At 38.2% G+C, this 13,929-nt stretch overlaps 2 protein-coding genes and 1 non-coding gene across 3 annotated transcripts; all 3 read left to right on the top strand.

Moving 5' to 3' along the window:
* Positions 1–236: 236 nt before the first annotated feature.
* ATC70_006254 (uncharacterized protein) lies at positions 237–2,583 on the top strand (the record flags this gene model as incomplete). Its single annotated transcript, XM_064825532.1, has 2 exons — positions 237–878; positions 976–2,583. The coding sequence occupies 2 exons, from the start codon at positions 237–239 to the stop codon at positions 2,581–2,583; spliced, it is 2,250 nt and encodes a 749-aa protein (XP_064676750.1).
* A 1,258-nt stretch (positions 2,584–3,841) lies between these two features.
* On the top strand, positions 3,842–5,307 carry ATC70_006253 (uncharacterized protein; the record flags this gene model as incomplete). The annotated part of the gene is made up of 3 exons (XM_064825531.1): positions 3,842–3,906; positions 3,975–4,659; positions 4,807–5,307. 3 exons carry the CDS (start codon positions 3,842–3,844, stop codon positions 5,305–5,307), a joined length of 1,251 nt encoding a protein of 416 aa, XP_064676749.1.
* A 6,773-nt stretch (positions 5,308–12,080) lies between these two features.
* On the top strand, positions 12,081–12,152 carry ATC70_006252. The gene has a single exon. It is a non-coding gene; the product is annotated as a tRNA-Asp (tRNA).
* Positions 12,153–13,929: the final 1,777 nt, after the last annotated feature.

The following is a 13,929-nucleotide window of genomic DNA, read 5'->3' as shown; positions in this document are numbered from 1 at the left end:
GCATTGATTGCGGCAGCCAGTTTCACACACACATATATACAAGTGCATCAGCCCTAGATAGTATTGTTGTCAAACTGCAACTTTAATGAAAAAGGGCACAAGGTATTAATTCAATATAGACTGAGTAGAATTAGGCTTTGTAGTACATATGTTTACTATAAATTCATGTATTACACATTTGGGTCCCCCTTTTGATATTTCTCTCTCTCTCTCTCTCTTTCCTTTATCATTTTGTTATGCCTCTTTTGAGCTCATCCACATCATCATCTACTGCTGCTTCCACCAAGAGCAAGAGACTTGAAGGAGCAAATCGTACCGCCAAATCAAGCAACAATGTAAGCATGTCCTTTCGAACTATCGGTCGTATGGGTCAGTCCATGTCTGCTCTGATGCCCAGTAAAAGCAGCAGCAAAGCATCTGCAGCAGCAGCTGAAAAGTGTAAACTAAGCAATGAACAAGGAATCCAAGAAGAAGAAAAAGAAGAAGCGCTTGACCACACCCCTTTGCCCACAATGAATATTTCGAATGAAGTTTGGGAAGCAGCTCAGGACAATCTACTATCTGATATTGCAGAAGTGCGTCGAGCAATGGACCTCTTCTTGAATTCTCGTATTCCCGAATCAGAGAGAATTTTGGAGCCTAAGCGCTATTCGACCTTGTATCATTCACTGGGCTATTCGTTTGTGCTTTTCCTCAAGAGCATGATGACATTTCAGCACACAGATATCGAAGCCGCCATTGAAGCGCTGAAAAAGACGATCCAATTAGCAGATGCTTTGCGCAAGAAGGAGACAGGGTGGTTGGGAAACATCACATCTTGGGTAAAAGGTATCTCCGTTCATGATGTTTGGAACATGTCTAGGTTACATCGACATGCTGTAAGTAATTAGAGCTTCAAAAGCACACAACGTATTTTATGCTAATGCTCTCTATACCATTTGCGCTTCCCACCCTCTTGATTTCTGTGTAATATAGGAACTGGTCTATGCAGAATCCTATTTGCTAAAGGCATTGCTGTGTATCATTCATGACGAGAGCTTTGTCTCATTCTTGCGCGAAGGGCTTCATGTTCGAGCCAGTTATAACACCTACAAGACGCTCAAGAAATACCTGATTCATGTGCAAGAGCAAGCATTGCTGGGGAAGGATGTGTCATCATGTGGTCTTGATGATCATTTTACTTCAGGTGTATCACTTGGTGTCGGTCTATTCAATTTGATGATCTCCTTATTACCCAATTCATTACTGAAAGTGGTCGAGTTTGTGGGCTTTACGAGCGATCGTGCTTACGGTATGGAAATACTGGAAACTGCTGGCGGTTGGGAACAGTATGCTGGTTTGCCTCCATCTGAATTGCCTCCTCTTCAAGATGCAAATGAGGGCCTGAGACGGCAATTCTGTGATATGTCACTGATGATGTATCATATTATTCTTTCCAAGCTGATCCCCCTTTCCGATGTAAACGAGGAGCTATCCGATCGAATTCTTGCATACAGTCTTAAATTGTATCCCAATGGCGTCTTCTTCTTGTTCTTTTCAGGCCGTCAATTAGGGGCTCGAGGTCAATTGAGCGAGGCTAAATCGCAGCATCAAAAGGCCATTGACACACAAAAGGACTGGAAGCAATTGCAACACATGTGCTTCTGGGAATTAGGCTTGATCAATCTGCTGCAGCAAAACTGGCAAGAGGCTCTCGACTGCTACACGACGCTGCAAAAAGAAAGTAACTGGTCAAAGTGTGTTTATTACTATTTGCAAGCTATTTCTCTCTACACGCTCTCCATCTCCAGTAACAAATCCGCTGAGGAGCAGCAAAAATTAGCCAAGGAAGCAGGTGAAATGATGCATAAGGTCACTGGCGCCAAACAAAAGATTGCAGGCAAATCAATCCCACTGGAAAAATTTGTTGCCAGAAAAGCTCGAAAGTTCATTGCGCAAAACAACAGCTTGCTGTTCCCTGATTTGGAGGCTTTGATAGCCTTTAGCGCCTTTGATTTCATGTCCATTGATCTCTTGTACAGCAATCTGCAGCGCACCAACACTGAAATCTACCGCCTTACTCACGAAACGAAACACGAGGAAGCTCTCAATTACTATGACGACCTGTGTCTTAGCCACTATCTACGTGCCACGGTTCTTCGACTCTTGCTGGATCAAGTCAAGGACGCAGATGCTGTAAAAAAGGCTGAGTGGAGAAAGCTGCATACCGAATCCATCAAATGTGTCATGGATAATGCCAGCAAAGTGCAATTGGATCACTACATCTACTATTTCACTCGCTACGAAGAGGCTCGTATGATGATTCATGACCAACTGTACGAAAAGGCCAGAGAGACCGTGCAATCTATCATCAAAACCAGCGAGAAGGGCCAATTCAACATTGGTGCTGGTCCACATGCCAAGAACAAATATAGCTTGGAAAATACCATCTTGTTCAGGTGTCATAACTGCTTGACCCAAATTGAAACACTATCTCAGGGCACTACCACTACTTTGTCTACCTCCAATAATGAATCTGACGATGACTCTGATCATTTCTCATCTGCCGCCAATTCTATAGCCTCCATTGAAAAAGAAAAATAAGTACATAAACTTGAGTTTTCACTTAATGCCATGATCAACGCTCCAAATTGATAAGTTTATGGAAAAGAAAGGCTACCAAAGAGTCGCTCACTTTTGCAATGTGATTTTGAGTGTTCTTTGATAAGACCAATTTTACTGATTTGACTGATTACCATTACATTAAAATGCAGCAGAAATCTCAACTTGATCTTTCCCTATGATCTCTGCCATGTGTTCAGCAAATGTCGGGGAATGTCACTTTCCATGATGAATTGTATACATGTCCATTTGATAAACACCTCATGGATTGTATATATTACACGATAAAGTTTGGATTAACCCATGTTGGTTAGATGTTGGCGCATTTGAAACCAGGCAAACTCTAAGGTACAGTCAATATTTACAAATTCATGCATTGAAAGAAACCAAATGTTCTTTCTGGTACGACGATGCACCATTTACTCCGTTGTTGTCTATAAACATAACTGTCAACACGTACTATTGCTATGGCAACTGAAATATAAAATGTCACATTTGATGCATGTTTGGACATTTTAGATGGAATGACAATTGATAGCGAATGCTTGCCTGTAGTGAGCTATATCAATAAGCATAGGTACTGCATTCTATGTCGCTGACTTACACTTAAGATAATTGCAAGCATGATAGACAATATCTACAAAAGGTCATTCGATACATTGACCATCCGACATGTCTAGCAATGTTATATGCTTGGATGATTTCTTCAAAATGACGATTTCTAGCTGCTTAAGGAAGTAAAGTAGTAAGAATCGGATTCAAGTTCAGAAATCAGATTAAACAGAGATTAGCGAGATAAAATGTATATGCGCAGAAACAACAGAGATATAGAAGAGCCCAATGTTTTAGGAAAGCAAAAGTTTGTCCAACCTCAAATGAATGGATTATACTCTTTTTATACGCACCGAAAAATAGAAATCCTCCATCTTCATGTGCTTTCATAATTATCCTTGGACATTTACTCCCTGATTACTTGGGTTGAAAGCGCGTTCGATAAATTTATGAGGTCAAAATGTTTGGGACAACTCGTGTGAATCCGAATCCATCTGAGCGATCGTCCAATGGATGCAAGCAGATGTTAGAGGAGATCGGATTTCGCTTGTGGAAGCTTGAAAGAAAATTTTACGAGTCATATAAAATTTCCAAAAAGATATATAAGCATGAATCTCTGCATCAATCTCTTCTTGTTTTCTTCTTTTTCTTGTTTTTTTCTCTTCATCATTGAATCAAATAACTAATCATGTCTTTGTCCAACAAACTTTCCATTCGCGATCTCGACCTCAAGAACAAGCGTGTTCTCATCCGGTAAATATATGCTTTTTACATGTCTATAATGCACACATTTGAAACTCATATCTGGATGTATCGTATAGTGTTGACTTCAACGTCCCCTTGAAAGACGGTGAGATCACCAACAACAACCGTATTGTTCAAGCTCTCCCCACTGTAAAGTATGCTCTTGATCAAGGCGCCGCTGCTGTCATCCTCATGTCTCACTTGGGTCGTCCCAATGGCGAAGCTGTTGCCAAGTACTCTCTCAAGCCTGTTGCTGCTGAAGTTGAGAAGCTTTTGGGTAAGCCTGTTGAATTCCTCAACGACTGTGTTGGTCCTGAGGTTGAGAAGACCTGCCAAGCCGCTACTGGTGGTAAGGTCATCCTTTTGGAGAACCTCCGTTTCCACATTGAGGAAGAGGGTTCCGCTAAGATTGATGGTCAAAAGGTCAAGGCTGATGCCGAGAAGGTCGAGGCTTTCCGTAAGTCTTTGACTTCTCTTGCTGATGTCTACGTCAATGATGCCTTCGGTACCGCTCATCGTGCTCACTCTTCCATGGTCGGTGTTGAGCTCCCTCAACGTGCCGCTGGTTTCCTCATGCAAAAGGAACTCGAATACTTTGCTAAGGCTCTTGAGAACCCCTCTCGTCCTTTCCTCGCCATCCTCGGTGGTGCCAAGGTCTCTGATAAGATCCAATTGATCGAAAACATGCTCGACAAGGTCAACGCTTTGATCGTCTGTGGTGGTATGGCTTTCACCTTCAAGAAGACTCTCGATAACGTCAAGGTAAATTATCTAGCAAACGAGATGTTTCAATCAAATCATGGGTTTCAGTTTTTGATAAAAAAAAAAAAAAAACGCGTGTTTGATGTTCATCTCGTTTCCACCTCTTCCGAAACCTTTCGTTTGAACTAAACATTATTCCTTTTATAGATTGGTACTTCCCTCTATGATGAAGCCGGTTCCAAGTTGGTTGCCAACCTCATGAAGAAGGCTCAAGAAAAGAACGTCAAGATCATCTTCCCTGTTGATTTCGTTACTGCTGATAAGTTTGCTCCTGATGCCAAGACTGATTATGCCACTGATGCCACTGGTATTCCTGATGAATGGATGGGTCTTGATTGTGGTAAGGAATCCTCCAAGCTCTTCCGTGACGAAATCTTGAAGTCCAAGACCATTGTCTGGAACGGTCCCTCTGGTGTCTTTGAATTCGATGCCTTCGCTAACGGTACCAAGGCTGTCCTCGATGCTGTTGTCGAAGCTACCAAGGAAGGTGCTACCACTATCATTGGTGGTGGTGATACCGCTACTGCTGCTCTCAAGTGGGGTGCTGGTGATAAGGTTTCTCACATCTCTACCGGTGGTGGTGCCTCTCTCGAACTCCTCGAGGGTAAGGAGCTTCCTGGTGTCACTGCTCTCTCCAGCAAGAACTAAATTGTTTCATTTAAATAATTGCATGTATCATTTTCAAAATAAATTCATTGTTAAATAAGTATTCTTTGTATAAAATTATGTCGTCTGTTACCTATATTTACACATTTCTTGAAATGCTTTTGTTATAGTAGCACAATAGTTTGGGACCCAGGGCATCGTAGTAACCGCACTATATCTTGGTCAAACATAGTAACTCTAGATGACATAGATCCTGTAGATTACAAAGATAATGCTGATCAGATACTCTTGAAACTAGAGGGTTTTAAATCCAAGACTGAAAACGGTAGTACGGCTAGACTTGGATTGCTCAAAGTGAATCAACACCATTCTTTGAACCCCATTGTTTGAAAGCTGCAGTGTAAAAATTGTTTACACAATGCTCCTTGGCCACATCATCTCTAATATTATATAGGATTCAAGTAGTCTACAATAAACAATTCGATATTAACGAGGTTTAGCTCAACTCTGCAATTACTTCTGTAAGCTCATTCTGATAAATTTTCAAAAGCACCCACTTTCATGTCAGTTACACCATGATTATCATGCCAATTCACAAGCTGCATTAATGTAGCCACTAGCGTATAGATCAAATAACAATCTATAGGATTTTCGAAATTCCTCTTCTTATTCTACTCGAAATCAAAAGGTAAGCTCCAAGTTTGATTTCAGGAGCTTCATAACAAGCAGTTTTGTTTATGAGGCGCGACAGTTAACCGGTGAAGATTTAACTAAAATTGATTGACCACGCATGAGGGAGTCAATACTTAGTAAGGAAATCACTACTACATGAGTCATTTTAGGCGTCACTAGGCCGTTTCTATCTTGAAAGTGTCCATCTCAAATACCGAATATTTGAATTAGATATACAGTATATTTGAGTGGCTATCATGGCTGTTACAACAAAGACTGATTTGAATTACACACAAGCAGGTTTCTTTATCAGAAAGCTATTATGATTGGAAAAATCGATAACATTTATTCATCAATGGGGTCATGTATTAGAGTGTAAAAAAAAAAAGATATGTACTATATATATGAATATGACAAGGCGTTAAGCATTTTCTAAAGTGAATAGAGAAGGGAATCTAGAGACAATCACCGTAATTGGGAGCACTTGCATTTATTCTGCCCAGACTTCTTTCGAGCGATCGGCGACGATTTTCATCCTCACGAATAGTATTCATGACAAGATCTGCTGTGTGGATGATTTTTTGTCGATAATATAATAATTGCTGTATAAACGAGATGAACTTGTCTGCTTTGTTGAAAGAGAGAGAGAAGGACACGCAGTCGATCGCCAACCTCGACTGACCAGGTAGCTTCTTCATCAATGTAGCTCCAGTTTGATTAGGCCTCGTTTAAGCGCACGTAATTAGATAAAGTAGACTTTAAATGATTGAGGATAGATGAGTGGAAAGCCGTTTACGATTCCTTGCAAAAATGGCTAGGGATTCTTGGGCAATCTTTACATGGTCTGACTTGACTTTGTTATCCATGATTTCTTTGCCCAATTCAACATGGGAGTGGCCATAAACTGCGTTTTTAAATATGAATCCCACCTGAAGGTCAACCTTGAGCCCTTCAAATGGCTTGATGCTCCGTCCCTCTTCACCTTGATATTGCGCGATTCATAAATAAGAAGTTGATTACAAGAATTTAGATCTGCTATATAAATGTGGGCTATATGTGTAGTAAACTTTGTAGAGGGTACCTTGTTTAGCTAGGGCATGTTTGATGTGGGCTTGTTGAGAACGATATCGAGGAAAAAAAGTGGAAATGGTCAATTTCCAAAGGGACGTACCGCTGGATTTCACCATATGATTCCGAGCCTAATAATGACAAGCCCTCCTCATATAGGTTACTGTTGATTTGATGTGTTCAACTCTAAAGCGTATTGATTTAGTCTTTCAAAAGTCAAATAATAACCTTGCCTGCAAATGTCCTAGCAACTTGTAAAAGCGCATACCGTCATTGTTCCAATTGCGCTAGTAGTTGATTGCGTTTCGATATTTTTCATTGAGGCTTTCAATCTAAATGTGGTGTTATATATCACAGTGCGAGTAGAAGCTATTATTTACTTCTTTTTTTTTTTATAAAAGTCGAATTAATGACTACAGTATATGAGTTTTTTAATGCAAATGTGTATTAAGCTTTATACTTTATCTAATCCATCTGACTGCCAGCACCTTCTTTGGAGTAGCTTGAATGTCAACCTTTCTCTTTAAGATGGATTGTTCGTTGACTTGTTCTCTGTTGCAAACCAATAGTCATCTAGTGGAGCTGTATTCAATACCTAAAAGCAATTAAATAAGTTATTGCAGTGATTTGTATAATTCAATCTGGTAATTACCTGAAAATCATCGTTGAAATGTTCAACTTCTATGAACTTTTTCAATTCCATATCTCTTGTTTCTTTGTATTGAAGTTCAATTGCATCAATACGCTTTAGTTCCGCGCTGGCGCGAGATTTATAGCCAAACACAATGTAAAATTCCTCAATATTGGTAATTTTGACGTATAAACTGAGCAAAAGAAAAAAAAAAGATAGACGTGAAACCTATGCTGGTTTTCTGAGCTATAGCGCAATCTATATGGAACTAAAAAAAAATGTCGTCGTATTCATTCAAAAGAATAGCATCGTAAAATAGTAAATTTATTAACCTTAGACACATTCGAGGGCTCAAAAAGAAAAGAAGCTGATCTAACAAGTATTTCGGCGGGCTAGCGTTATTAAATATAAGACTTCAAGATAAAAATAGCATTGCTAGCGATAGTATTGTGTAATTTGTCATATACTTTTTATTAGCTTTAAAAGCATCTATAATTGCCTTCATGATTCAAAGGGCATTGAGTTTGCCAGCTGGCCCCACAAGCCAAAATCAATTCAAGTCCAGAATTATAATCTGTTCCAGATTGGCCAAATTTTGATTTTTTTTCCACTCGATTGAACTATTTTAATAGATTCGACTAAGCAAAATATTATAATCATCGTATGGTTCTTTAAGCTGTGCCCCTGGTGGTAGGGCGAAGTGGTAGAACTCCCGTATGCCAACGGAAGGATCCCCGGTTCAAATCCTGGTGAACGCAAGTAGTTTGATTTTTTGACGTAGTACTGATGTCCTCGTTTGGTGTTTTGTACTCTTATCCATGATCTATATTTTGACGATTTCCGCAAGACTGTATTGGCTCTAGGAGTCGCACCTTATTAGTAGTAGATTTCTTTCCCAACTTAGTTCAAAAATATCTTATTCCCCTTCATTGCAGACATTGGGTCCACCAACAGTCTTTTCTATCCCTCAGTATGACATTTAAAGGACTTTAAATAAAACCTGGAGCTCGACTCCCTTACAAAAAAAAAAAAAAAAAAAAAAAATGGTTCTTTAAGCTTTCTTGGAGTGCTTTTTAAGGTCCATCCAATGGCACCAAATAAAATAGATGTTCTGAATAAACTTGTTGAGCAATTTGTGAAAATATGAAAAGAGGTTTCTGGCCAAAAAGTCGAGATTTTACATATCAACGTTCTACAAAGATGATTTCAGGGGTTACGTTAGATCGATGGAAAAAATTTGAATCAATATATACCATAAGAAAAGTCTTCATTATCAAGGTGAAAAATGCGATTGTTTGATTTTCGATGAAAACCATGAGGGGTACCTCATGCTTTTTGGTCGAATTTCATCCATGTTTTTTTGATCCCCAAAAAGTTGAGCTAAGGTGTCAGCAAGGTAGTACTAATTGAGAGCAATTGTTTGGTACTATTCTGACCATCGAAAACGACCTTGAACGCGAGAAAACGCAGCTCAAATGCACTCAGGCTTTGCTATATCAGGGACACTAAGGACTAAAAAAGGGAAATACCAGTATGATGCTTGCCCGTATATGAACTATCTACATGTATACGGACGCGGAGCATTATATAAGAGTCAGATCTGCAGATAATATGAAGGGTTCTCATGTGTAAGTGGGAAGTTAAAATAAAAGTACAGTATAACCGGCTATGTCGTCTAACCATCTTGACGGACCAGCAGCAGACCTTACCATTGTTCATAAGACACTTGCTTGAACAGACACTGTTCCAGTAAATTATGGTATTTAAATACGCAGATTAAACACCTTCACTTGTACTATCACATAATAAATGTCTTTTTGGAAAAAAATCAAGTAGCAAAGTCAAAGTTGAAGGAAAATTACACACTTATCAAGTTTACAGTTACGGTAGAGTAATTTATATGAGGTTTGAGGAACAAATGGTATAAATGAGAGAGAACAAACACAGAGAGAGAGAGAGATCTAGCAGCAAATTAATCTACACAACCTGACAAGAGACAACAACTAAGGTAATTGAAAAGCTTACTTCTTTTATGTACATCCTCGAGGTTTGCACAGTAAAGTAGTAAAGGTATCCAACAAGTGTTTGACTTGTTTAGAATAACGAAATATAGACAGAGTAAATACAATTAGAACTGAATATATTTATTATGTTATTCCAAGATTGAATAGGGATCAAAACTAGTGTAGATATCAAAGGTATTTATAGTTATTTGACAGTGTCGCAGCAATAGGACCTTGATCTTGAATGCGGGATAATTGCATAAGCCTTGAACCAGTAACGAGGATGTGCTGCATCAGAACTCATGAACCACCAGTCAAGGATAAACAACAAAGATGATCCAGGATAGAATGTTCTTCCTAATAGCTTTGACGGAAGAACATTTGTCGGAATTGAAACCCACTTCCAGGGACGAAAGGCCATAGGCTACCACTCTCCAGGAACCAGGATATAGATTAGCCATTTGATGGCACCACTCATGTTCCTTCGTGCTGCTTAAATAAAGACCTCTCACTTCTACTATGCATCTCTGCTCATTTTCAGATCCTCTTATGTAATATACAACGCTTAATACATTTGCCTATCAAAGATGATCTATATCCTAAACAGCCCTTCTGGCACAACAAATGTCAGTTTCATGTACCCGCGTTCTTGAGTCGATCCCATTGTTTAAAATAGTAACACCCCAATTCCAATGTTGTAATTCCACTTGAATTTTGCATAGATTCGACATCAATTGGTTTGCATCTATTCTGAGTCAAAGTCCAGAGTCAAATCCACATTTCAAAATAGTAATACTTGGCTATTAGCGCGCAATCTCATTTAGATCCCTGACTAATTCGTCGATTCAACATTATCGGCTCCAAATATTGATTAGATTTTCGGCTAAACTTGACAAGAAGCACCACGATTAAACGAATATGTAACTACAACAAAATAGAAGCGACACCAATTGAGTAAGCACCACATTGATTAGCAATACACCAAATAGAGACCACATCGACTAGAATAACAGTATCAACGCACCATCAAGAGATAACATACAGTTTTACAACAATTATATGAGTGTGTCAATGCACCAGAACACCACACCAACGAGGAGTAACACTTCAAGGAAGACATAGTAGATGAGATAGAGAATTATACCTTGAATCCACCACCTTGTGCCTTTCCCATATACGGTATATTGCCTTTTTAGGAAATCGAGATAGAGCCAAGTAAACAAGAAAAAAATACACACGTATCAATATATAAAATCTTCGGTAGTATAGTTGAAATGTTTATTGAAGAGATATAATATTGGAGCTGCGTCCCTGTAGGGCAAAGTGCTCATTATAGTGCGGATCAAAATGATGACAGCTGGAAATAAATTCGGAAAGAGAATATAAAAAAATAACAAAAAATTTAAAGATTAAATCCTTGGTTCAAAAAAAGGCAAACGAAAACAGTTGGAAAAGGACAGCAGAGAAACAGCATCTTAGTGAGACAAAATATGTGGAATAGCTGCAGTAAAAAGGGGGTAAAAAAGCAGGTAGAATACTGTTAAAATCCTTCTTTATTCGAAATTAGGATAATGTGCAATAAAATGTATATTCTACGTCTCTATTTATATTATTTGGTTTATATCTCTTATCTGGCAGCAGTTTAGTAGTTGCCAGTGATTCCATTACTTTATATATTTTTGTTGGGTCATTTAGTTGTTGATCTGATGGATCAAGAACGGTATTTCAATATATGGTTTTTGAATCATGCGTAAAGAATAGCTCTTTATTGTTGAGCCTATATTCTTTTTAGGTATATTTATGTTACAACACATTACAATACCCTTGACATTTACTTTAGTATCTGTCATCTCTTATTTTAGAGCATTTAACCCTTGCTATCATCATGCTAATACTATTATTATGCATGCCTATCTGCTGATGGTAGCATGGTTTGATTGAGATGACATTTATTTTGGGTTTTGTTTATGATGGGAATCTAGTCTAGTTCCCTTCAATAGCGACAGTAATACCAGCACTATCTGAGGAAGAGATAGGAGGCGTACCCGAAACAGAGGTAGTTGAGGAAACCGGGGTCAACCAGTCGAGAAAGGCAGAACCAGACGAGTCCAGAGCTTTACCAGTAAATTCAGCTGTCGTCTTGATAGATAGATCCAATGGTAGGAGTCAACAAATAACTTAGAGTGTAACTAATAGATTGAGATTATGTCGAAGATGCTGTTTATTGAATGTATTTACAACTTATATTTATACTATTTCTGCGATCGATAATTACTTAATCAATGGAACTTTCGAGTAGATATAGTACTTGATATAGCAACTGATAATCAGATCAATGCTTGCTATCAGTTTCCAGAACCTTCGAGTATACGCTGGCGCCTTTTAGTCGCTTTCTTCAAATTTGGCTTAAACCTAAATTTAGGCACGACACAGCATCAGGATCTTCGGTAGTATAGTGGTGAGTATCCCCGCCTGTCACGCGGGAGACCGGGGTTCAATTCCCCGCCGGAGAGCTTTTTTTGCCACTCACAACTGCAGTGTACGTAGTGAAAGTTCAACTTGCTTCTCTTTTGCTTCATAATTCTGTCGTGAATAGAGATAAAATTTTAGAGTAGACTTAGAAAAACGTATATAAAAGAATAGAATTGAAATAAAAGATGATCTTCATTAATTTGCAAATTGATTTGATATTTATACTACCTAAAAGATTTCACACAAAGTCTGTGTTGTATACCTGACAATACTATATGTCAAACACAAATAATAAAAGGATTATAATTCGTAGCTTATAAAAAATGTTCGATATTATAAAAACAAGAAAAGACTTATTTGAATAAGATCAGACACAAAAACTAAAGATTTACTGATAAAGACAAGAGTTATCCTACTTATACTAAGTTCTGAATGCCAAAGTAGCAATTTATTATCTTGTATAACGCTCACACATCTGGTGAACCTCAGCATTTAGATAGCTGATAAAAAAGAAACAGAAGCTATTAAGCTTGAAGCTTTCTTTCGCTTAGTAAAGTCTAGCGGTACGATCCTTTGAAAATTGGTCATCTGGAACATTTTCCGTCATTACTCATTCACATCACCTTCTATAACCCCACATCAAACATGCCCTAGTCAAAAAAATTGCCCTCTACAACTTTCACTACACATACATTCCACATTCATATAGTAATTTACTAGCAGCATCTATTCAAAATTAACTATTTTCTAAAATCTCCAATTTCTCAGCAACCATGCTACCTACGCAAATTTGGCTTGCACCATCGTCATCAGGGCAAAAGCGGGATTTGAAACCAAACAAAAGTTCCGAAATCGGAATTAGAAATCTATTGGGCCTATAAAGTATCGCTATAACTCAACTGATTGCTTCAATGAACCGTTGGTTTTTCTGATTATGTATACAATGAAGGAAATCAAGCATGCTTTCCCAAAGAAACATAGTTAAATTGCAAACAAAAAATACTAGTTAATTGCTGTCTAAATGTTGAAATAGACTACAAAAATGGCCACGAGTTTGTATCATTTCCGTTAGTTTGGAATATGCTGCTTAGTGAATGTTGTATCAGTTATTAATAAATGTATATAAATATAATGGATCAAAGAAAGATGTAAGGCATATTAAATATATATGTACTGGTATATCTTTTGCAAAATGAGATACACATATATGTAAACTTCTAAATGGACCACCTGACAACTACTAAAGCTTTTACTACTGAGCAGTGCATATTATTATTAGTCCACTACTGTTGCTACCATTTGCAGAGCCCCTCGAGGTAACTTTAAAAGATTTGAGAGTATATATAGTTTTTGTGATATCAAGATTGACATACAGGTTTGCTTGATAAGAGCAGAAGAACCGGAGACGACGCTGAATGGTTCAGGAGAAAATGATATATTGTTCAAATCGAAAGTCCAGTGTTAACTCGTTCAAGGTGTAGGCGGTAAATGTTTAAAAATACCTGCCACATCATTCGCTGTAGAAGTATAAAAGAATGGATGGTTTCTGTTAGCTCAAATCGTAACTCCATAAACTACACAAGATATTCAGATACTATATTTAGGATGAAGTTTTTCTTAAGATGTTCTCCTTCAGCTCGCTACATCTTGTTCCCAGTTGTAAGATTGCTACGAGCTCTACTCTCTTCAATGATGGATTTCTTGAACTACCGAGATTTGTTTGGCTTTGTAGCTGTTGTCAAATGATTGTAAAGGGAATGATGCCTCAAACACCCCCATACTATAAACCTTCTGAGTACAGTCTGCATTTGCAAATGT

This window comes from Mucor velutinosus (assembly GCF_035048745.1).
Source record: "Mucor velutinosus strain NIH1002 chromosome Unknown tig00001545, whole genome shotgun sequence".
NCBI lineage: Eukaryota > Fungi > Mucoromycota > Mucoromycetes > Mucorales > Mucoraceae > Mucor > Mucor velutinosus.
Note: the sequence above shows the minus strand (reverse complement) of the source record. Positions and strands in the feature narration are given on the sequence as shown.